Raw genomic sequence first — 26,579 nt, 5'->3', positions numbered from 1 at the left:
CTGGTTACGGCTTTTAATATCATACAACTCACCATCATGCAGTAGAAAAGACTGACCAACGGAATTCACTCAATTTCACCTTCAATTTACTAAATAAAGTCACTGGTGAAGATAACCTTCCGTTGACCTTGATATTGTTCAAGCATTACTGACTCAAAATAAGCTGTTTTTTTTCCAGCCCAACATCAGAAACTTAAGCAAATCACCCATTTAATTTTACTGTTTTGTTTATCGATAGAATAAACACTACTATTCCCACATCCTCATTGAGTAATATCTCCATAGCTCAAGTGATAACAAAGCATTTCATCTGGAACTTGGTTTATTTGCAGTGTGCTTCTCAAAAGTTGAAGTCCCTGTGCTTCAGAAAGGTAAATGGTGCAACAGTTTCAGGTCTTCCAGTTACGAGTTACGACCATAATATCTCCTCATTCTGTAGAATATTACCCCCTCCCCTACAGAATAATGTAGTGACAATGTACTGTAATTCACATATTTGATGCTTGACCTAACCAGCTTCCACTAATCCACTTTCAGTTACAAACATTAGAAGGGAACAAGCCAAGTAGAAGAATGATGACAGAAAAAAGAAAAGCACTAACCAACCATAGATATTAACAAACCACCTGCTACTTTTCAAACCTGTAGATCTTCCAGTCCTAGGTTAGCCACATCAAATAGTGGGTTCACAGCTCACGCTACAAAAATTGGCAACTTGAAACAGTAATTACCATTTAGCATTAGCAACAGAATAAGAAAGTTCACTAGAACGTCAAAATGCGCTTTGTGGCTAAAATCACATAATTTCAAGCTGGAAAATATAATACATTGTAAACACAACAGTGTGCCCTTCAGTTTGTTTGAGGCATGTCAAATGAACAGAATACCATACAAAAAAAGAAGGAATGGTACAATCAAGAGTCAGGATCAAAGTATTTAACTCATCAACATTTACAAATTCCATACTCTCACTAGAACGGGAAGGGTGAAAAAGGAAAATTCCTGAACTTGACCACACAAGCATCAAGCAAAGAAATGATCTTGCACTAGTACAAGAAGGAAAATTGGAGAAAAAAGGGGGAAATGCTTACTATTTATACAAGGATATGAACACAACCACCAGCAGGATCTAGCATGAAATGGGGCATCTGATGGTTGATCAATAGCAGTAACCAGTTTGCCCACTCTCCGACCAGTTTTGCTTCACTTCTAATCTACAAGGCTAGTGCACTAGGAACTGCCATGAGATCTGATAGAAGAAATTGATTGTGCTGAGACCGAAGCAGTTGGGCTATTGGGATCCCGATCCCCATTGACAGCTCTTGATTTTCCAGTCAACCTCTCTATAGCTTCTTGACAAATGTCTATAAACCATTCATCCTCTGGAAGTACACTGATCAGAAAAACTAATATTTTCAGCTTCCAGAAAACCCAAATATTTCATGGTATTACAGGCAAACATAATAATAACTGTAAGTTCAAATAACATAAATTACCAGGTAACTGCCTGAAATATCAGTACAGATCAAAATAGAAGACAACATCAAAGTGGTTTAGTGAGTAAAATATGTTTTGGGGCACAGGAAATGGAGAATCTGCTCGACAAGCAAAATAGCCTGTTTCAATCTGTCAATGTCCAACAAGGCTACTTCCTACTAGGGCTGTCCAGAAAAGCATGTGAACTGGCCAAACCAACCAAACCGGCCTGATTCAACCAGATTTGGTCAGCTCTCAAGAAAAATTGGTCGTTCCCAGTTTGAAAACATTCAAAGCCTGGTTCTTCGGTTCAGTTGCAATTTATTATGTTGTAAACCGAAACCAAACCAATCTGACCAATTAGTTTCAATGTTTCAAATATTAGTGGAATACAACATATATTGACTTCACAATCTCACACTGGACCCCACTGGATCCCACTGGGCCCCACTATCAGCTTATAATAAATAGGCTGTGAGTGACAAAACTGCTCAAGTCACCTTTACTCATTGGCATGCATTTCCCAATCTCAATTATGACATTTGGTCCCACCAAATCCTTTATGTTATGATAAATAAGCTTTGACAGTTTGACTAATAAAACTGCTCTATCCCCCTTATGCATTTGCATGCCATTATGACATTTGGGTATTAAGCTCTGAAACAGTGGCAGCCTATCTATTGATTGTTGAATCTGCTTTTTGTTTAACTGGTTAAACCAACGGAACTGAGAAAAAATTTTCAAAATCGGTTTAATGGTTTTATGAACTTCTTGGTCAGTTTCAGTTTGTTAAGTAGATAACCAGACAGTGTCGGTTCAGTTGGTCCAAGTATATGAGACCGAACCAAACCAACCCATGTACAACCCTAGAGGCTACCTTGGCAAGAAGAGAAAAACAAAATTGGCCTTCACATGCTCAACAAAGAAGTTAAAGAATAAATCTAATCACTTGGCAAATTTGAGGTGAATGCAATGTTTAAATTTCATTTTACCTAAAGACAACAATATAAAGGATGTAACCCTAAAGGCTACTTTGGCAAGGAAAAAAAAAATTGGCCTTCACATGATCAATAAAGAAGTTAAAGAATAAATCTAATCACTTGGCAAATTTGAGGTGAATGCAATGTTTAAATTTCATTTCACCTATGTTGTCCAAAATGTATGGATGGCATGGTAAATACCGAAGGGATTAATATAAAGGATGTAACCATAAAATGCATGTGCTTTCCTAAAGACAACAATTGAGAAAGTAAGTCCCCTAAGAGGAAAGAGGAGCTGATCAAGAAGATGAACCAGCATTAAAATTTGAGCCTGTTCTAATTAGATACCATTAGAACTTACTTAATCATAATGTTTCAATTTATTTTTTATGGCAGGACAATAACACATTCAGGAAGCAATAACGTAGGTTAATCTTCTAGAGTACAACAAGAGCACAATGAATCGCCAAATAAGAAAATGAGATGCATCCAGAGGGGTAAGTATACACCCTACAACTAACCATTTGCAAACCATGAATTTTGGTTTTTTTCCTCATCAAACTCATTTCTCCTTGTTTCCCATGTTTCTATATGCTTCATATTTGAATGCCTCAGTAACTTGAACATAACCCATAGATCAAAATTGCAACTCAAACAAATTAAGCATAAATCATTGGAAAATTCTTCATACCCAGAAAGAAGCCTACCTATAAGGGTCCATTCCAGTTGTAGCAAATGCTGCAATTGCTCTAGCTATAATGTCATTGATAACTTGATTCAAATGCCGGGATAAGTAACGCCCTTGGGATGAAAAATAAATAACAAACTTCATGTCCAGATAAAACTGCACAAGTAACCACCACGTAAATTGAATGTAGGTTTTTCATCAAACAAATGAACACCATAACAAGTGTCTCACATTAAACTCATATACCTGTTGAAGGCCAAGATAACCCAAAGGCCTAGGTCCTTCCTCAATATCATCCCAAAAGCTTTGGTCATTTGAAAGCCATAACATAACAGTCTCTGTAAGTCTCATCAATAGCTGAGTAGAAAACCTTTCTCGGCCAACAAGCATATCTGCAGCTATGCTTGATATCCTATTAAGTTTTGCAAAAAGATCCTGAATATTGGTAGCAAGGACAAAAAAAAGAATAAGAAGATTGGATCAGAAGCTTGTCATAATTAGTTTAGGAACATTGCATCAAAGAGGTTAGTCACAAAAAGCATGATCAGCAGTCATCAAATCTAAAACCATGATGTCAATTAATTTTGTAGGCACAGAAAGATATAAAACTACAATGCCAACCATTTTAGTATAAAATTACAGATACTGGAACAACTAAGTAGAAGACACCTTGAAGTAGTGGTGTTACGGCACAGATGAATGGAATTACTCATCTGCTCCTGATCAAGTGAGTAAATATCTCTCAATGTAGAGGAAAAAGGCTTAGATCAATTAGTTCTAATTGTCCTTCCCTGGCAATAATTTAATTCTTTCCTACAGAATCTAGTTAGGGGATTTTTTTTTTTTTTCGCCAGTATACTAGTATAGGATTTCTTCAGTAGATTTCCTTTCTTGATAAGATATCTTTGTTTTTTTTTTTCTTTTAGATGTGTGATGTATTGCATCTCAAACAAAAGGAGACAAAGGTGCAATGTACTTGTCTTTATATGGTTCCTAACATATGACTAACGTACATATAAACAGCCTATAAAAATCTAGAAAACATTGCTTTGCTAACCATTTTAAAATTTTGAGAAAGAAGGATCACCAAAATTTGAAAGAATAGTCTAAAATAATATGAGATATTCTATCTTTTCAGTTATCCATTCTGCCTGGAACCTTATAGTTATGCTCCTTCCTAAATGTACAACAAAATAAAAATTAAGTTCCCCCTACCTGGAGAATTGTTTCACCACCAAGCCTAACAAAATAGTTTTAAGTTTTCCACGGTGAACCATTCTTTTCTATATAACTTTATAAAGTGCCATCAGATGTGGAAAGTGAAGGAACAGACAGGAGAACATGGGGCAAACTTCCCAGATATTGCTGGCATTATATGCATTCATCTGGTATGTCCCTACTATGAGATGGTATGATAACAATTTACTGCATCTTTTCCACCTACATGAACAAAAAGCATCCTTGCAGCAATATTTGATCCTTACAACCATCTCCAAAGCATGAGGAAATTAACACCACAAATGAGTAGCATGATCTCACTGTATAGAAACTATTGGGAACAGGGTCCCACAATTTCCTACCAGCCATATCTGCACTTTTCTTGCCTAGTGAAGGGGTTGCAACAGTAACATTAGTGAGTCAGCTCACAATCATTTAAATTGCATTTGCATTGAACACTCCACACTACATTGGTGGTTAGATCCCACTAGTCTTGTGAGACTACCTTCCACTTATTAATCCCCTCCCCTTTCATCTATGAAATTTGGGACGTTTAACCTTTTGGGTGTAGGCGCACTCCTCCAAGCTCCAAGAAAAGTGGAAGTATTTGCTCTGACTTCTTTTTCTCACCCTCCAGAAGGAGGGGGAAGGTTATGTGGAGGTGCATAGGACAATTATGCCATGGTCTGTTTAAGAGGAAATGAATGTTAGAATGTTCAATGAAAAAGTTCAATCCAAATAAGTCGTCATTACGATATCTTGCTAAAGTGGTCTATTGGATAAAATCCATAAGAATGTTTCAACCTTTTCTATGGATGTCATTCAGGGATGCCAAATAGTGGCTTCAGTGTCAAGTTTAAGGTCATATGCATTTCCAGAATGGATATAACCAAACCCTTACCTCAAATTAAACTTGAAAGTGTTATTTTTGGGAGACGCAGGCATATTAGGCGTAGGTGATGTCTTTGTAAACAGCCAATATTGCTGACATTGCTTTTGTTGAGGAAGTCGTTGGCAAATAAATTTTTTTTATCTATATTGTTGGGAAATATACTAATAAACAAGAACAAAAGGGAGATCAACTAACTAAGAAATAAAATCATGTCTGTGTCTATGTGTCAGAGAGAGAGAGAAAATTAAACTCATTGATGTCTCAAGATGAAAACCCATCTATGCTCAACGGAAAGCAAGTGATAAGAATTTACTTTGGTTTGTTCTAATCCACAATCTACATTTGGTTAAGGAAGTAGGTCTTTGTTGCAGAGAGTAACTTGTGCCTCCAGATATCTTGTTTCCATCCAGGACACCTAGTTTGATCTGATCACATGGAAAATCCTCTAGTGGGCCCACTTTAATGGATAGTTTCTTTGCAAACCAAAATTGAGGTGGTATTAACATGGCTTTCTTTTCCTTTGGTGGGTGTGAGCACAACAGCTTTATTATTTTCTTATGGATCTCATTTAATTTTTCAAGTTTGCACAAAAGACTTTAAACTAAGAAAAAAAAAAGTAAAAATTCATTGACCAACTTGATTCCAATTCCAATGCTACCAACAAAGTACCAAGAAGCCCCTATCATTATCTCCAACCAAAGTGTTAGAATGAGCAAAAAAAATTTTAACAGCAATGGAATTGGAATTAGATATGTTTGTTCTGTCTTTTCTTCTATATGTTAGGTTTATAAATATTGCAGGTTTACGTCCAAATCTCAGAAATTACATGCATTGGAAGCTTATTTCATTACCAATATTTTTCTCTCTTAAATCAGATACACATACACATTGGAGGATTTATTATTTGGTTGAACTTCAGAACTGGTGGATTTGAAGGGTGCATAATCTCCAACTCCCTCCGTTACCAAATAAATAGAAAGCAAAAAAATAAAATGAAATAAAGATATAGCACTGTACAACTATATTAGTTGCTCATTTTTAGGAGCCAGCGTTTGATACATTAGGTCTCTTCAAGCAGTGAAAATTATTATCTTGCTATTAAAGTCGGCTAAGTAGGGCTATTCCAGTCCTTTTCCTCTTATTTATTGAATTGTGTTTTGTCCATTTTGTTTTATTTTAAGTTAAATGTCCCATAGTTAAGTAGGGCATAATAGACTTTGTAATCTTGCTGATCTATATATATTGAGGTCCGCTGGAGTGAGAGATAATTCTCTCTAGTTAGATATTTGTTTCTCTTCTCTTCTCTTCTTTTCTCTTCTCTTCTTTTCTCTTCTCTTATCCCTCTCATTCTCTTTCTCCTCTTTCCTCTCCAACTCAAGTCTGCAATCTGCCAAACCATTAAAACATGGTATCAGAGCCATAAAAAAAAGGGAAGGCAAGACTGGGTTGCGATCTGAGATTAGAGGTTGTAGAAGGCTGCGGCAGCCCTACTCTGGTATTCTGTGTGGTGGTTTGAACCCTCTACTGAGCAGTTTCAAGAGGGTTTTCACTGATTGGTTGACAAATATGATGTTGGTAGAGGTTGTGACTGAATTTCCATGATGAAGAAGGTTGATGTATGTGCCCAAGATGTTTTCCCTTGCTGTTTGGATGAGAAAGTGCTACTAAGTGGTGAGTGGACTGCTGTAATGTTCAGGTAACAGCAGTAGATAACATAATGGTAGCAACAAGAGAGAGTAGTTGTGATCAGAAATCTAGTGTGATGGTTCATCCTAATTATCTAAGTGTGCAGATGGCATCAATTAAACTTGATAGTGAGAATTATGTGCTATGGGCCAAATCAACGGAGGCTTTCCTAAGAGACAAGAAGATGAAACATGTGAAGGATGAAAAACCATCAGCTCAATCTCCAAGGTTTAGTGATTGGGAGCAAGAAGATGCTCAAATTAGGACATGGTTATAGAATGGTGTGAAACCCAAAATAAGTACAAACTTTATATTCTTAGACACAGTCAAGGAAATATAGGGTCATGCTAAGAAGTTTCATTCAGGACAAGACAACACAAGGGTGTTTGGCACCAAACCTTCCCATTGCATTATCAACTTTGGAGCCCCTGATCACATGACTAGGATGCCAGGTGTGTTTTCTTCCCTTTCTTATTACATAGGGGTTGAAACGAATCGAGTCGAGCTTCGGCTCAACTCGACTCAATTTAAACCAAGTTTCAAGTCGAGCTTCGGCTCAGCTCAACTCAATTTAAACCGAGCTTCAAGCCGAGCTCGAGCCTAGTGAAGCTCAGCTCATGAGGCTCGCGAACCTAACATATGTATATATAATAAATAATTTTTATTATATATATAATATTTTTATTTTTTATATGTAAAATAAAAACAAATTTTTTATATGTATAATAATAAATATTATATAATATTTTTATTTTTATATGTATGATAATAAATAATTTTTTGTATGTAAAATAAAAAGTTATTTTTTATATGTATAATTTCTATTTTTATAGGAAGCTTGGCTCGTAATCGAGCTCGAGCCAAGCTGAGTCAAACTTTGAGAGCTTTTGAATCGAGCCAAATTCGAGCTCAAGTCTCTAGCTTGAGTTGAGCTCATGGCTAGCATTGTTTTGACGAGCCAAGCTCAAATAGCCAAGTATTCAGCTCAGCTCGAATCCACCCCTATTTAGTACATCACAAACTATTAACTTAGCTAATGGTTCTACCTCTCCCATTTAATTTGTTAGTAATGTTGATCTTGCATCTCTTTCTTTATCATTTGTTTTATCTGTGCCCAAATTTCTATTCGATCTTATGTCTGCTAGCAAATTAACAGAGCCCCTTACCTGTTCTATCACTTTTTAACCTTCATCTTGTGTTTTTCAAGATCTTAAGACAGAGAAGAAGATTAGTGGAGGCCATGAAGCCGGTGGATTGTATTATCTTGATGATGGTGGCTCTACAGTAGCACTTCAAACATCTTTAACTCCTCTCTAGTGGCAATGTAGGCTCGGTCATCCATCTCTCAAGGCTCTCAAGCTACTTGTTCCTTTGTTGAGTCGTCTTTCTTCTTTGCAATGTGAGTTGTGTCAGTATGGGAAAAATCATTGGGTTCCTTTAGTCCTAGAGTTGATAATCCTATGTTGAGTTCTTTTGCTTTAGTCCATTCATATGTTTGGGGTCTAATTATATTTGAGTCCTATAATGGTTACATATACTCTATCATTTTGTTGATGATTGTTCAAGGATGACATGGAATTATTTAATGAAAGAAAGAAGTGAAGTACTCTATTTTCCAAAATTTCATGCTAAAGTTTGCACTCAATTTGGTGTTCCAATAAAAATTCTTTGCTCGGATAATGGAAGAGAATACCTTATTACATCATTTCAACAATATTTGGAGCAACGCGACATCATTCATCAAACTTCTTGTGTGTCCACTCCCCAACAAGATGGGGTGGTTGAACAAAAATTCATGATTTACTTGAAACAGTTTGGTCCCTCCATTATATGAATGTTCCTAAACGGTTTTGGAGTGATGTAGTACTTATGGCTTGATTTCTCATTAATCGGATGCCCCCATTCATCCTTCGTGATCGTTCTCCCTTTTCTATTTTGTTTCCCACTTTGTCTTTGTTTCCTTTGACTCCCAAGATATTTGTTCATAACCTAGGCCCTAGTTTAGACAAGTTGGATGTACGCTTTATAAATTGTATCATTCTTGGCTATTTGAGGACCTAGAAAGAGTATAAGTGCTATAAACTTATCACTCAAAAATCATTTGTTTGTCCTGATGTCACATTTTCTGAGTTTATGCTATTTTTCACGGGTCCTGATGCTTCTCTCTCTCCTCCCGTTCTTCCACTTCTAGTTCTAGTTGTGACTAAGCCTTCACCTCCTCTAGTGTGGACTCATTTGAACAACCAATCTTACAAGTGCACACTCATCATCAGACATCGGCCCCTAGTGTTGCCTCCTTCTGACCTTGACCTTCCCATTGTATTGTGAAAAGGTAAACATAATTGTACTTTTCACCCCATATCTAATTATGTTTCCGTTTCTCACTTATGTACTTCCCATCACCAATTTGTTTCTCTTTTGTCATTCGTATCTATACCTAAGAATGTCTAGGAAGCTCTTACCTCACCAAGGTGGTGTCAAGCTATGAAAGAGGAACACTCTGTCCTTGAACACAATTACACATGGGAGCTCCCCACTTTTCCTTGAGGTGAGCATGTTGTAGGTTGTAAAGGATGCACGCTATTAAATACTTAGCAGATGGCAGGGTGGAGAGGTTGAAAGCCAAACTAGTTGCTAAGGGTTATTCTCAATTGTATGGAGTGGACTATGTGGAAACTCTCTCTCCTCTTGCCAAAATTGGTTTAGTTCGTGTTTTGATCTCATTAACAACTAACTAGCCACTATTACAATTTGACATTAAAAATGCCATCTTGCATGGTGATCTTCTAGAGAAAGTTTACATGGAGCAACCACCAGGGTTTGTTGCTCAGGGGGAGGATAGTAAGGAGTGAAATAGTCTCATTGGGCTTGGTTTGACAGGTTCAATTAAGTAGTAAAATATTTTGGCATGAGACAATGTCAAGTTGACCACTCAATATCCAATTATGATTTTGAGGCTAAGAAGATTTTGTTAGTGGTATATGTAGATGGCATCGTTATAACTAGAAGTGATAGATTGGGGATTGATAGGTTAAAGGCCTTTCTACAAGATCACCACTAGACAAAAGATCTTGGAAAGTTTAAGTATTTCTTAGGTATAAAAGTTTCTAGGTCGAAGCAAGGCATCAATTTGTGCCAAAGGAAATATATTCTTGACCTACTAAAAGAGACGAGACTGTTAAGTGCTAAACTAACTGAAACACCTATGGAACCAAATGTTAAACTGAGCATTGATGCAGGTTAAATGTTTGATGATCCCAAAAGATATAGATGGTTAGCGGGAAAGCTAAACTACTTAACTATTACCAAACCAAATATATCCTTTGCTATTAGTGTGATAAACCAACTTATGCAAGTCACGAGGAAGTCTTGAAATAATTGGCTACACAGATGTAGATTGGGCTGGTTTAGTGTTTGACAAAAGGTCCACTACAGGGTACTACACCTTCCTTGGAGGAAATTTAGTGACATCGAAGAGTAAGAAGCAAATTGTTGTGGCAAGAAGTAGTGCTAAAGCTGAATATAGAACCATGGCACACTACATGTAAGTTAGTATGGTTGAAAAACCTTCTTCAAGAAGTTAGGTTCTCAGTGAACAACAATATGAAATTATATTATGACAACTAAGATGCAATCCACATCCCATCTAACCAAGTTTTTCATGAGCGGGCAAAGCACATAGGGGTCGACTGCCATTTTCTAAGGGAGAAAGTTCTTTCCAAAGTGATAAGCATTGAGCATGTGAGCTTAGGAAATTAGTGGACAGACTTGTTTACAAAAGGTTTGAGTTTGGGAAGAGTGGATTATTTATGTAACAAGTTAGGACTATATGACATGTACCCTCCAGCTTGAGGGTAGTAGAGTTGGCTAAGTAGGGTTATTTCAGTCTTTTTCCTCTCATTTATTGAATTGTGTTTTGTCCTTTTTTTTTGATAAATGGTCCATTTTGTTTTATTTTAAGTTACATGTCTCATACTTAAGTAGGGAATAATCTATATAATTAAGGTCGGCTGGAGTGAGATAATTCTCTCTAGTTAGACAATTGTTTCTCTCCTCTTCTCTTCTTTTCTCCCTCTCTTTCTCCTCTTTTCATCTAACTCAAGTCTGCAATCAGTTGAACCATTAAAACACTTGCTTTTCCTAATTTTTTTAGAATATTTAACCAAAACCTGGAGAAGCTAGCTAATTCTTATGCATAAAAAGCAATCTGAAATTTATTGAAAATGAAGAAAAATCATATTTAAAGTTATTTGAGTATGATAAGTCAAGTTGCCAAAATAAGATGAGAGCCAAAATGAAAAAGAGTTCAAATTTGAAATACCTGAAATACTTGAGAGGGGAACCACTCCATTTCATCTGCATTCCCATCCATATGTATATACATGTCTGCACTTAGATGGGTATCACCATCTTCAGTAAAAATAAGATCAAGAGCATGCTGTTGACAAAAACTATCTCTTAGCCTATCAACAGAGCGCTGGAGGCGCCTCTTCCATTCTCTTTGTTCAGGGTGACGGTTTTGCCTGTCAGTAGCTCTTTTACGAGGATCATCCTTGATAGCAGACTGGTACAGTGGGGAAAGCTTCATGGCTGCACGTGGTAGCAGCTCATCTGCTAACAAAGATGCATTTGCTAGCAAAGCAATCTGCTGAGATTCAGTCTCAGCCATCCGGACGATTTTATTTCCAGAGCCTTCCAATTTTCCTTCTTCTACTGAAGCTGGTAATGCATTAATGAGTAAGCTCACATATGAGTTGAATACTTGAAACACACCTTCCAGTGTTCGACCTCCCAATTGCATACTAAGGAGTGGTCCTACATCTTCAAAGAAATCCTACAAGATCAATTGAAAGATGAAGCAAAATGAGCAAACAGGAAAAGTTCAAGTCTGTAAGTAATAGATAGGTAATAATAATTCCATATAACTGTTCAATTACAATTGTCATGTGACAAGGGCTATGGGCCACACTTACTGTTCATGTGAATTTTAAACATACCCATGAATAAGGTACTGGTTATGCTATGGTTCTTATCTGAAATGAATCAGTAAGAAGCAAAACAGATCAGAAATTCAAGAGGAGATTTCAGAAATGTAGCGGCTGAATAGGAGAGGATTGTATCGTCTACAAACTGTAGGTAGGTGATTGGAACCCCATCCCTACCAACTCTCCACCATTTTATTAGGTTTCTTGAGTCTGCCCTAGAAATCAATCTCCCCAATACATTTGCTACTAAGGTAAACAGGAAAGGAGAGAGAGGGTCTCCTTGTCTAGTACCCCTTAAAGCTGGGGAAAAAATCCACTACTGCTCCATTCACCAAAATAGAGTATTGACATGTCCTCAAACATCTCATCACCTATTTGCACCATCTTTCTCCAAAACCAAAGCAAACGATCACCTCTCTCAAGAAAGACCAATCGATCATATCATACACTTTTTCTAAATTGAGCTTACAAACCACTCCTTTCATCCTTGACCTATTCAAATCCTCCACATATTCATTTGCTATCAAACTTTGATCCACAATTTGCCTCCCTTGCACAAAAGGCCCCCTGGTTAGATGCAATAATAGTGGGGAAGACAAGCCTAATCCTGAGGGATAGGACCTTAGCTATAATTTTATACAAACTATTCACCAAAATGATTGGTCTAAAGTCCCTCGGATGGGTGCCATCAACTTTTTTGGGTACCAAGGCAATGAAGGCAGAGTTCAGTTCCAGATTAATTACCCCTCTCCTGTAGAACTCATCAAACACTACAACAATGCCCTCTTTCAAAATGTCCCAACAGTCGTGGTAAAACGCCATTGTGAAACCATCAGGTCCAAGGGCCTTTGATCTATCCATAGAAAAAACTACTTTTATTTCTTCCAATTTCTATTCTCTTTCCAACAACCTGCTGATCTCAATCTCTAATCTTGGCCACTCCAGTCCTAACCATAGTTGTCAAGGCGGCGCCTAGGCGACAAGGCGCCCTTTGAGGCTCGCCTCGCCCAATCGCCTAACAGTTTTCTACTTCCTAATATAAAATACTTTTTTATTATTTCTTCTTCTTCTTCTTCTTCTTCTTCTTCTTCTTCTTCTTCTACCAATACTTTTTATTTTCTTCTTTTCCTATAACAAAAATAAGGGTTCAGCCCCTATATTTTTTTAATTTTATTTTCCTTCTTCCTTTTCTTCTCATGAATATGTTAATTTTCTATACTTTAATATGAAATTTATACTTTTCTTATGAAAACCATGAATAATTATTAAAGAAATATGGTTATGGTACCTAGGGAACTACCCTAGGATCTATTTTTTAACATAAAAAAAAATCCATCACCTAGGCGCCTGCCTAGGCAACTAGGCAACTAGGCACCCCCCTGTCACCTAGCCTCGTCTTGGCACCTTGAAAACTATGGTCCTAACCACACTCTATCATTTAGAGGCCTTCTAAATAAGGATTTGAAATGATCCACAAAATCCTCAGCTATCTCATCCTATTGAGTTAGGGTTAGACCATCAACCTCCAACTTGGAGATCAAGTTTTTCATTCTCCGCCCACTTGCCACCAAATGAAAGAATTTTGTGTTTCTATCCCCCTCCTTAATCAAGATGACTCCCAGTTGTTTCCCCAAGCTCCATCTTTGCTCCCTATCTCTTTCCTCAAGAATACCCCTTTTTGATAATACTGAACTTTACAACATGAAACAAGTAATATATCCAATACCATAGTTCAACATAAACAGTAAGAAGAAAAATTTGAAAGTCTCAACTTAAACAACTAATAATTTCAGTAAGCCAATCATGCTGGATATGTTATTCTCATTACAAACAAAACAGAAATATAAAGGTATTGTTTTCTTAAATAAGTTTTTCCTTTTTTTTTTTGTTTTGATAAGCAATTTTCCTAACTAAGATTGGTATCAATCAGCTTGTAAAGCCATATTGCAACCAGATATATGTTGTAATCAGTCATCAGTGCTCATATAAAAAGGATATAATCATGTAATCATTGCTCATATTAAAAGGATGTAATCATGTAAAGGATGACTATAACCAAAAAAGCAAGGAGACAATGGTTTTAGGTGTGATGTTCTTTGAAATAACAACTAAGTACATAAGTGTCAATTGGGAGAAGAAAAACTATCTAGTGCATGCAACATGCCATGCCAAGCAACTAACTGACTACACCCTTACTATTGTTAGGTAAGCATTTGATCCAGTAGAAAAATAATAATATAGTCAATTAGTTTAGGATGAAAACAAAGCATTTACCTGTACCATCGAATTGAACCGGTGGGCACTGCTTGAAAGCTTTTGGTGGAAAGCTAATGCAGAACCAAGAGATGCATTTGAAGTTCTACCAGATTGACGTGTGAAAGCTGGAGGATATGTGAGCACCCAATCATCAGCAGCAGCTAGTGCAGCAGTGCTCTCTTCAATTCGTTTTAAATTAGCATCTAATGCTTGCTCAACACTAGGCCTAAAGAGCTTCAAGAGCACAGGACAAAGTGCCAAACCATGGACTTCCAACAATGAACAATGACCTAATGCTATATGAACACACTCTGCAGCAGCTCTTAGTCCACCAGCAGCTGCTGATGAGGCCAATGCATGCCTCTTGACAAGCAATGCAAAAGACTCTGTTTGCCTCGAAGCCCACATCACAAGCTCAGATGTATAAACTGTCTCCTTGCCAAAAACAGCCAAAGAATCACTTGCTGCCTGAGCAATGGCAGAGAAAACCAGCTGTGAGTGGGCAGCAGTATATGCTCCTCCATATGAGGTGTTTGAAGGACGAAGACTTTGCATATTATACTGAAATCTTTGGTAATGTGCATTGAGTAACAATGTATGAGCACGGGGACCATCTCCAAGTCTTTTAAGAGCTGAGACAGCTGCACGAAGCTCAACACCACGGGTAGAAGGTTGGCAAACAGCTTCAGCAAGCTGATCAGCTAACTTTTGCCTCCGTTCAGTAAGGGCAGTCTGTAATGAGATAATTGCAGCTGCACTCAGTTTTTTCTTCTCTTTTGCTTCTGCAACTACTTTTTCACCTTCATCAAGTGTAGCCAGAGCTTCATCCACTCTCCTCTCAGATAGCAAAACATCAAGTAGATCAGGGAACTCCACTGCCCATTTCTCTGTGTCAGAAGACTCCCTATCTTCAAATTTAGATATGCCATGTTCTGGAGAACCTTCAGAGAAATTGTTTGACAAAGTATCAATATTGACTCCTTCAGCTAAACTATGAATTAGAGCTGCCTGAGTAGATAGAAGGTTTCTGATGGACAAAAGCTCCCCCTCTAAATCTGATATCTCCTTTGATGTGCTGTGGATAAATGGAAATGGCATTATTCAGTGTCAAATAGTCATAACATACTGAAACAAGTAGAACCATTAACATATATTGGAAGAATTAATCCCTTGATTGAGAAGATACCTGATCTCCAGAAATGAAAATGTTGATTAGTAAATAATTCTTCGGGCAATGTTCTCAAAAACAGAAAAATGTACTCGATTCAAATTATGCCTGCAAGTTTCAAACAATGTCCTAAAAAATAGAAAAAAAAAAGTGGGAAACGCATGCCTAAATGTGAGGAACTGTAAAAAGGCCTTCAGGTGCAATAGAGAAGCATTGATACATTAAACTATAAAGCATAAGCTTACAGGTATACATGCATGTATGAAACATACACCTCATATAAGGTGTACACCCCTATTATGCACTATATGGAACACATGTGCTTCCAATTGTTTCCTACTAACTTACTTTTATTATAAAATAATATAATTTAAAAGAAGTGTAACATCATTTTGTCTTGCTACTGGTTGCATGATATTGTAATTTAAAGCAACAAAAGACATGATGCTCAAGTCCCTCCTCTTAGTTGCAGAAAAGAAACAAAGTGGCTGTAAATGATGTTCAGGGTTTGCTGAGAAAGAAGTGGAGATGGAGAAAATGCTGAAGACTGAACATCAAGTTCCTTAATTCCATCTAAAAACAGGTACATTTTCCTCTATCAGTATTCAGATCAAAACATCTAGATTTATCACAGTAAAGAGCTAAGTTTCAGGTGAGAAGAAAAGAGAAGAGAAGAGAAAGTCAAGGCAGATTGAGGGGCTCAATCTGAGACCCCATTCTCTTTTATACTTAACATAAAAAGTGATGAACTTAGACCTCTGCCCCCAGCAAGGCAGCTGAACTTAACAATTAAATAACAAACATATAACAGACCCAGCCCGCTAAAGCCCAGAACTAATAACAAGTAATGATATAACATACAACTTTCTCCTTTTATACGAATCTGATCAATCTTGAACTAAGGCTCCTTGAAACTGTGTAGTGATGGACAGGAGGTCCTTCTGTTTTTTTTTTTTTTTATTAACAGGAGATTTTATTGATAGCCTTGAAAAGCCCAAAACTATCCAAGCTAGACAACAGGGAAATTATAAACCAGCCACAGGCTGAACATATAAAAACAGTAGAAATCTGCTGCAATAAAAAATACGAAAGAAAGTAGTTTCTTGAATAGAGAAGGAAGAAAGGAGAAGAAGAGAAGAAGAGAAGTTGAGAGAAAAGAGAGCAATAATCCGGCCGCCTCCTTCACTTATTATTTATACTAAAATAATAGAACAGTACAAAGACAACTATGCCCTTATAGGGCGACAAAACATAAAACAGCATATATAACACTCAAAAAACATAATAAAATTTGGACTCACATAACTATTGTGGTCCCCACCTCCTATCTAACAACTAACATAAAACATCTACTTAGAAAAACATCATAAAACTAATTAATCTTCAACACTCCCCCTCAAGTTGGGAGTAAATGTCATACATTCCCAACTTGTGTAGATCATGTTCAAGCTTGTTCCTTGCCACTAGACCTGTTCATGGGCCGGGTGGCCCGATAGGCCGACCCGGCCCCCGAACGGGCTTGAACAGGTATATAGGCCCACGGGCTTAACCTTGGGCCAAAAAGCCCGGCCCGCAATAAATTCAAGCCGGGCTCGGGATTTGCCAAAATAGCCCAGCCCGACCTATAAATAAACCTAAAAACCCTAATTGAATACCCCTCTTTTTTTCACCCCTTTCCCTTCTTTTCCAACCGAATTCTTCTTCTCCAATCCTCTTTCCCTTCTTTATATATATATTTTTTAATATAAATAAATTTTGAATTTATATATATTTTTAATGTAAATAAATTCTGATTTATATTGATTATTGAATAGGAAAATTTTCTATTTTTTTTTATTAGGTCGGGCTTCGGGCTTTTTATTAGGGCCGGGCTCGGGCCCATGTTGTAGGCCCGTTGGTCGGGCCGGAATCGGGCTATGGCCTAACATATTTTTGTTAATGAAGAGTAAAAGCCTGACCCGAGCCCAGCCCGACCCGGCCCATGAACAGGTCTACTTGCCATCCCTTTAGTGAAAGCATCAGCCAATTGCAACTCTGAAGAGACATAAGGCAAACAAACTTCTCTAGTTGTTACCCTTTCTCTTATAAAGTGTCTATCAAGTTCAATGTTTTTTGTCCTATCATGCTAAATTGGATTGTGGGCAATATTGATTGCAGCCTGATTGTCACAGTATAACATCATAGGTTCATTTGCTTTCACCCCAATCTCACTCAAAAGAGATCTAACCCAAAGAAGTTCTGAGACACCATGAGCCATGGATCTATCCTTAGCCACTGCACTTGACCTTGCCACAGCCACTTGCTTCTTACTCTTCCAGGATATCAAGTTTCCACCTACAAAGGTACACACTCCTGATGTAGACCTCCTGTCATCTAAGCATCCTGCCCAATCTGCATCTATATAGGATTCTAGCTTCAAATTCTCATGATTTGAAAAAATAATGCCTCTGCCAGGGTGCTTTTTCAGATATGCAAGTATTCTCTCAATAGCTTCCCAGTGCTGAACCCGAGGTGCATGCACGTACTGACTCACAACACTGACAACATAAGAAATATCTGGTCGTGTCATACACAAATACAACAATCGACCCACCATTCTTTGATATCTCCCCACATCCTTTACCAATTCACCATCCACACCATTAATTCTGTGATTTGGATCAATAGGAGTGTTTGTTGGTTTGGTCCCCAGCTTCCTAGTCTCTCGCAGTAGGTCAAGTACATATTTTCTCTATGAAATGAAGATCCCATGCTTGGATCTTGCAACTTCAATCCCTAAAAAGTATTTGATCTCACCAAGATCTTTGATCTCAAATTCTTGCTGCAATGATTTTTTGAGATCATCAATCTCCTCCAGATCATTTCCTGTCACCACTATATCATCCACATACACAATCAGAATTGACACCAAAGCATCTCTCCTCTTCACAAAGAGGGTGTGATCAGACTGTCTGTGTGTATCCAAAACGGATGAGTGCCCCTCTGAACCTGTCAAACCAAGCCCTAGGTGATTGTTTTAGTCCATACAGAGATTTTCTGAGTCTACACACCTTTCCTTTACCAACATTTTCATAAAAGCCTGTTGGAATGTCCATATATACCTCCTCCTGTAAGTCACCATTGAGAAAAGCATTTTTGACATCAAGCTGGAACAATGGCCATGAATAGGTGGCTGCTAGAGATAAAAAAAATACGAACTAAACTCATCTTAGCTACTGGTGCAAAGGTTTTCAGATAATCAACACCATAGGTCTGAGTATACCCTTTTGCTACCAACCTTGCCTTGTACATCTCTATCTTGCCATCGGCCTTATACTTCACTGTGAATACCCATCGACATCCGACTATCTCCTTGTCTGGGGGGAGATCAACTATTTCCCAAGTTTGGTTTTTGACCAAAGCATCCATCCCATCTTGCATGATTGTTTTCCACTCAGGTTTGGAGAGAGCCTCAGTAACATTCTTGGGTATAGACACAAAATCCAGGGAAGAAAGAAAAGCACGGTAAGAGAGTGATAAGGCATTGTAGGAAAGATGGTATGAAATGCAGTCGGTTGTACACTTTCTCCTCCCCTTACGAAGTGCAATGGAAAGATCAAGGTCAATGGGATCGGCTGTAACAATGGTGTTAGGGACAGAAACATTATCATCAGAAAGCATAACAGGCTCAAGAGGAATACCTAGAACTGTATCTGCCGAATCTGGAGTTTTAGAAGGACTGATAGAGAATGGTATAGATTGAGGATGTGTGGAGTCAACCATCATCTGCCGGCATTGATATTGCTGTGAGGCTGCCCGTAGTGGCTCAGGTAATGAAACTGGAGGTGCAGGTGCTGGCTGAACCGATGCTAGCTGAACTGATGGTGCAGGTGGTGGCTGAATTGATGTAGATGTTGGCTGAACTGATGGAGGCACCATAGAAACAGAAAGAGGAACAGATTGTGAGTTCTCCTCCCCAAAACTCTCCCCCTGAGGAGAACCACTCGAGAAGAAGAATGTGGATTCAAAAAAGGTAGCATCCATAGTGACAAATCTGCTCCTCGACACTAGGTCATAACAACAATACCCCTTTTGGTTATGATCATACCCAAGAAAAACACATTTCTTGGCCTTAGGATCCAATTTCTGCGATGAGGACGAAGAATGTGAGCAAAATAAACACAGCCAAAAACCCTCAGAGGTATATGAAATATCTCTCCATCTGGAAAAAGGAGGCTAAATGGCACCTTAAACCCCAAAGTCCGTAAAGGAACACGGTTAATCACATGTACGGCTGTAAGAACTGCATCTCCCCAGAACTGCACAGGAACTGAAGCACACACCATAAGACTCCTTGCCACCTCCACAATGTGCCTGTTTTTCCTTTCAGTAACTCCATTCTGTTGCAGTGTATATGCACAACTGCTCTGATGAACTACACCATTTTCTAAGAGATACGTGGTTAGGTCCTTCTCAAAGTACTCTCTGGAATTATCTGATCTAAAAACCTTAGTTCTCACTCCAAATTGTGTGAGAACCATCTGGTGGAATTGTCGTACTAAGTTAGGAACCTCATCACGTGATCTCATCAAATATATCCAAGAATATCGTGTATAATCATCCACAAACAAGAGAAAGTAACGGAATCCTCCCATGGAAGGGATTTGATATGGCCCCCATACATTAGTGTGAACAATATTAAAAGCAAAAGTATTTCTTTTATTACCTGTTTTAAAAGACTGTCTAGAATGCTTTCCTAACTGACAACTCTCACACTCCAAAGTAGATAATTGAACAGACTCAAACAATTTTGGGAAAAGACATTTCAAATAACTAAAAGAAAAATGTCCCAAGCGATTGTGCCAAAGCATAATCTGGTTTACTGACTCCAACCCACTACTACCGTTGCTTATAACATGATGGCCCTGATGTCTCGAAATCTCATCCAGAAGGTAGACTCCATTCACCTCACGACCACTCCCAATCATCTTCTTTGACTCCAGATCCTGCAAAACACAATTACCAGGAAGAAAGATCACAAAACAATTCAATTTTTTTGTCAAAGAACTAACAGACAGTAAGTTGGTAATGAAGTCTAGGGACATGTAAAACAGAGGACAGAGTTATATCATTGGTCACTCTAATTGTCCCCTTCCCAGCAATGGGCATATGTGAACCATCTGCTGTGAGATCTGTCTCTACCAGAGCACAACTTATAGGAACTAAAAATGGTAGGGGCATTAATCATATGCTCAGATGCTCCTGAGTCTATAATCCAGAGAGGTCCCTCCTTACTTGAAGTGGATGCAAGATTCGCAGTTGCATATGAACTACCTATATGTGCAAAGGAAGTGGTGTAGTTGGCTCCTGCATTTTGCTATCCATCTGGAAGGCTAGAGCTGGGTGAACCTTTCTTACTCATAAGCTGTCCAAACCTCTCCAATTTTGTTCTCACTGCTGCTACTGCAATGGATTCCCAATCAGTTTGGGAGAGAAGGGATGAACAGTCTCCTTTAGTGGCTACATTTGTATTTCCCTTCTTGTTTCTTATCTGAGCAGGCATAAGATTTGGATGAAGCTTCCAACAAGTGTCCCTGGTATGCTTAGGCTTCTTGCAATAATCACACACCAAATCCTTCTTATCTTCCCTTCTAGTCTCACTACTCCCCTTGTCTCCATTCGGCTTAGATTTTGTTGTACCAACCATAGCCGACTAGTCAATCCCAGGCTGTCTCAACATTACATTCCTCCTACTCTCCTCTCCAGAGACAAAAGCATAGACCTAAGAGAGTGTCACACCCTCCCTAGAAGGAATATGCTGCCTAGCAATGTCAAATTCAGGGTTCAGCCCTGCCAAGAACTCAAAAACCCTATTCCTCTCTACCAGTTTGTGATAAGTTGCTGCATCATTTACACTTTCCCATACCACAATTTCGAAGTGATCTATTTCCTGCCATAGGGTTTTCAGCATGGAAAAATACACAACAAGAGGTTTTTCTCCCTATTTCATACTTATCACCTGATTTCTTAGCTGATAGGCTCTGGCTTCATTTTGCTTCTAAGAGTAGGTGTCAGTCACTCCATCCCAAATCTCCTTAGCAGTATTAGCCCATAAGAATTTTTTTGCAATATGAGGTAATATAGAATTACATAGCCATGAGAAGAGTCTGTATCAGGTTTCTTCTCCTCTCCAGTGAGATACCCTAATTTTCCACGAGCACCAATGGCCATTTTAGCTGATTGTGCCCACTCCAAATAATTTGTACCATCAAGTTTTACTGTAGTAATGATCCCAAACCCAAAAATATCACTACTACCTCCAACACCCAGTCCCACAATACCGGTAGATTTCATCTCGATATTCCAACTTTCCATTTTACTTCAAATAGTTCAACAGTAAGAAAAAAAAAATAGATTGGAGACCTTCAAAAAATAATTTAATACCACACACACAGAAACCAACCCTTCCAGAAGAAGAAAACCCTAGCTGGAGGGAAATCTCTCTCCTCCCCACGCCTCCCAATAGAGAGAAAAGTGAATCGATCACTCCGGAGGCCTAGAAAATTTCTGAAACCAAACCGCCCTCTTCAAAAAATCAAAAGAAAGCTAACAGTACCTGGGCGCCCAAGATCATATCAAAAACAAAGGGTCCAACTTTTTTGGGACTCTTCCCCGTACTCCAGTTCTTCCTGATTTTGATGTCGAACAGTAGATCACCTGATGTCTAGGTCCCACCAAAAACTCTAAGAACTGGGCAATCTATAGCAGATCGATCAGCCCTTTACTACTTCATACAGCCGGCTGATCTAGGGCTGCATGAGAATGCTTCAAGAAACCCTAGCCGATGCTCTAATACCAAGTAGAAATCTGCTGAAAAAATATGAAAGAAGGTAGTTTCTTGAAGAGAGAAGGAAGAGAGAAGGAGAAGAAGAGAAGAAGAGAAGTTGAGAGAAAAGAGAGCAATAACCTGGTCGCCCCCTTCACTTATTATTTATACTAAAATAATAGAATAGTACAAAGACAACTATGCCCTTATAGGGTGGCAAAACATAAAATAGCATATATAACACTCAAAAAACATAATAAAATTTGGACTCACATAACTACTGTGGTCCCCACCTCCTATCTAACAACTAACATAAAACATCTACTCAGAAAAACATCATAAAGCTAATTAATCTTCAACAAAAACCATAAAAACTGAAATAAGTAGTTACAAAATAGCCCCAGGGATTCGCATTCCCCAAATACATCCTTGCCTTGTTACACTAGATCTTGCCAAGCTGTCAGCCAGAAATTAACTAACATAAGGATCCACCTGAACAAGTAGTTCAAGCTAATCCCCAAAGTTTTAGCCTCCCTTACAAAAACCCTTTCATCCCTTAGTACCTCTTTCACACCAGACTTGCCAGGGTTGCCTAAATAGCACCCATCAAAATTAAGTTTAAGCCAGCCAGCCTAAGGAGGTTGCCAGCAGATCAACCTTAGTGATTTTCCAAGTGATTCACTTGCAATGATGTGCCAGCCTCTAAGGTCATCCATCCTTATGCTTGCAAACTCTTCACATCTTATTACCCAATGTGCCACTCTCACTTTGATCAGCTCAATTAGATTTTCCGCATCAAGTTCCTTATTCTCAAACACCCTAGATTTTCTTCCCCCCAAATACTCCATAACACTGCTGGCCTAATGCTATGCCTTAACATCTTCATTCTTTTAGGTCTATAATCCACTAATTCTTGAGAGATCAGCTCAATTGTATTCTATGGGGAAGTCCAACTTCTTCCAAATAAAGACAATAAATGACTCCAAATTCAGCTAGAGTACTGACAAGAAAGAAAAAGATGTTTAGAACTTTCTCAACTCGAGGCAAAGAACGCAAACATGTTGGGATATGCACCTCAGTCTTCTTTTCCTTTGAAGTTTATCACACATGTTAATGATTTGGAGAACTTTTCAAGGAAAAAGAGAGGGATTAATTTGGGAAAAAAAAAATCAAGCACGTTAAAGAAAGAGGAAACAGAAAAGACCTTAGCAATATGCAGGTTGCTCACCAAGTTAAGGGGTTTAAAGTCCTTAGGACAATGCAAGAACTGGAACAAATCTGATTTCAAAAATCAGATACAACGCAAATTTGCCCTTCAGAAAAGTAACTACATTTAAATGGGAGGGAGGATAACCTTAAGCAAGTCCACGCTAGCCAATTTGCCTATTTATATTACCTGACCAGATTTCATATTACAGTAAAAGTAGCTAAGCAGTTAGAAAAATACATGAGGGATTTCTTTATGGGAACCAGGGGACAAAAAGAAGAATCATTTGGTAAAAATGGCGGCAGGTGTGTAAATCCAAGGAAAAAAATGGGCTAGGTTATTTTTTAAGATAAAATAAAATTTAGTAAAAGTAAAAAAGGAGAGATTACAATCTGGCAGGTGATGAGGCTTACCTGCAAATCAAAAGGAAGCAAAAAGAAAAAACAAGGAGATCTGCTAGGGAGCAGAGTTACAGGATTACAAATAGGTATCCAGGTTACAAAGATGGAATCCCAAGATATTTCCCAAATCCTCCCTAGAGACATGTTTAAATTCTGGAGTTGTAAGAATCCAATCTGCTACCATGTTTAAACTCTTTCAAAAACTCTTCAATTTCTTTCTCTCCATATATTCCAACAAATTGCAAATGGTATACAGCTCCAAAGCATTCTTGCTTTCTTGCTCCCACTTAATTTTGGCCATGAAGAGAAGATTCCTGCAAAAGTGCCAGGCTGAAAGTTTGAGAATCTGAACATAAAAGTAAATATCCTCCGGGACCTCCACAAGAATTCTGCAATCTTGCAAGAGGTCGAAAGATGACTGACAGATTCCTCCTGTTCATTGCAGAGGAAACACATATTAGCCAATCTGAAGCCCCCGAGTTTCAGATGGTCCACAGTCAGAATACTATACATGGCAACCAGCCAGGCAAACGCTTCAATCCTTGGGTAAACCGGAATTCCCCAAACAGCAGCTACCTGATCAGAAAAATGGGCTACGTATTGGAAACCTGATTCCAAGAAATATTGCTTGTGGAGATCCCTTGAAAGGGATAGACTTTGGCACAGGGTCATCAGAAGCATACTTGGTGTTATGGAAAATGGTTTTCAAATTGCAATTCCCTTCGGTTTACTCAAGGATCAAAATTTCACAGCGTATCAAGCGATACGTTTCGTATTGGTAGGTCACGAATACGCAAAATATGGGACCATTGGAGCCCCTTTAACCTATTTTTGAAAAAACAGTAAAGAACTATAAAAAAAAGGATGCACATAGTTCAAAGCACTGATACACCCCATTTGTTGTATCAAGGTCTGCTGATATTTTGAACCTTGGCTTTACTCCCATTCCAACTATAAGTTTGAACCTATCTCTAAATTTTCAATAGTCTACTCCTCTGGGTTGAATTGGGACTTTGGCAAAAGGGGTTTGAGGGATAAAAAATGTGAATCCCCTTTCCTTTTACTGGCAAAATTGGATATAGTCTTCTTGGATCCTATTCCTAACTTGGAAGATAGTAGAATTTGGCCTCCCACCCCCATTGGGTCCTTTTCTTATGCTAGTTTTTTGGACCTACTCATCCATTCAGATTACTTGGGGGAGAACTTCCCAACGAAAGAGATTTGGTGCAAGCCTATCCCTCCAAAAATTCAAGCTTTATGTTGGGAAGTGTTCCTTGGAAAGATTAATACCTACGACATGCTGCAGATCAAGGATTAGAGACTTACTCACCTGTCTCCTTAAGGGTAAGTATACCCCATGTGTGAAGGGGGTTACCCATCACTCCTAAGTCCTAACTACACTACCCTTCTTCTTCTTGTTTCCCTAATCACCCTACCGCTGGGAACCACCAACTTAATCAAAGGTCGTATTCTCTCACCTTCAAGCTCTCTAACTCCGTAAGCCTCTCTACTCCTCTACTATAGGACATACACAGAAGCAGCCCACTGTTTAACTTCTTCACAGCCATTCAACAATCCTTCCCCCATTCAAAAGACATCGATACTTCAACCTTCTCAACTTCAAGATCCATCCCCACGAACCTTCCTACTAGGCTAGCCTACAACACCGGCATCCTCTCATCCAGCTTCCCAACACTCCTCACATCAACGCACACCACCACCACCTACATCCTCTCATCCATATTCCTCTCTGCTCCTCCTTTGACCTACTTATTCACTAAAGATTTGTTTTTGTTTCTTAAATCCCATAAAATCCACACCATTGCTGCCCTAACTATCTTCCACATGATTCGCCCTCTCTTTCTTGGTTGCCTTAGGAAGCTCGAACTGAAGAGATTTACCAAGTCTTGAGGGGGAACCCACCTACAACCAAAGAGAGAGCATAAGTATTCCCAAGTGCAACGCACAAAAGAACAAGAGATTAGTAAATGGGAATAGTCTCACCCACTTGCTTTGCGAAGGATACACAAATGACAAGAGAGGCAATTGTTGGGCCTTCTTTTTTGGAGCTTGTCACAGGTGTTAATTCCTCCCAAGGAACACTTCCCAACATAGTGCTTGAACTTTAGGTGGCATAGGCTTACTCCAAATCTCTTTCACTGAGAAACTCACCCCCAAAGAACTAGAAAAGATGAGGAAATTGAAGAAAGAAGCACAAGTGAAGAGACCATTGGGGGAGATTGACCAGATTCTATTGTCTTCTGAATTTTGGTCTAGAAAAATCAAGTCCAATTTGGTCAACAAAGAGATAAGGAAATCACATTCATTATCCTTCAATCACCTTCTAAAAACAAAGTCACAATTTATCCCAGAAGGGGATGCTCCTCCAAATTTCGAAATAGGTTCTAATTTGTAATTGGACAGGGAGTAGAGCAAAACGAATTGCACCTTAAGAGGTGTGTCACCAAGCCAAAGATCCTCCCAAAAGCAAATTATGTTCCCACATCAAAGCAAGTGAGGTTAAGAAAAAAGGGAGCACCTCTTGTATTGATTTCCAAGGAGAAGCTGAAGATGAATCAGGAGCCACCTTTACATCACAGCCATTGTCCATGATACCATGTATGCTTTCAATCACCCTATGTCACAGCCTGTCACTTTCTAAGGGGAATCTCCACAACCATTTTACTAGAAAAGTTATATTTCTATGAATCAGGTTCCCAATTCCTAACCCACCTTGCTCCTTGGATTTGTTGACCTGCTTCGATTTGTTGAATCAGGTTCCCAATCAGCACTCCAAACTGTATGTAAATCTCCTCC

General features: G+C 38.5%; 1 protein-coding gene across 1 annotated transcript in view; it reads right to left on the bottom strand.

The window, feature by feature from the left end:
• Window positions 1-783: 783 nt before the first annotated feature.
• Window positions 784-26,579, bottom strand: part of LOC148869916 (exocyst complex component EXO84B-like) — a 41,663-nt gene continuing 15,867 nt past the window's right edge. Inside the window, exons 3-7 of the mRNA XM_088972184.1 lie at window positions 14,200-15,256; window positions 11,262-11,774; window positions 3,391-3,579; window positions 3,164-3,300; window positions 784-1,393 (exon numbers count right to left, since the gene is read on the bottom strand). Coding sequence (XP_088828310.1) covers window positions 1,231-1,393; window positions 3,164-3,300; window positions 3,391-3,579; window positions 11,262-11,774; window positions 14,200-15,256 — 2,059 coding nt within the window. The 3' untranslated portion in view covers window positions 784-1,230. The remainder of the gene's footprint in view (window positions 1,394-3,163; window positions 3,301-3,390; window positions 3,580-11,261; window positions 11,775-14,199; window positions 15,257-26,579) is intronic.

Source organism: Nelumbo lutea, chromosome 2 (assembly GCF_056320005.1).
Source record: "Nelumbo lutea isolate HS-2025 chromosome 2, American lotus-T2T, whole genome shotgun sequence".
Taxonomy (NCBI): domain Eukaryota; kingdom Viridiplantae; phylum Streptophyta; class Magnoliopsida; order Proteales; family Nelumbonaceae; genus Nelumbo; species Nelumbo lutea.
The sequence above is the reverse complement of the archived record's forward strand: the minus strand, read 5'-3'. Positions and strand labels throughout refer to the sequence as shown.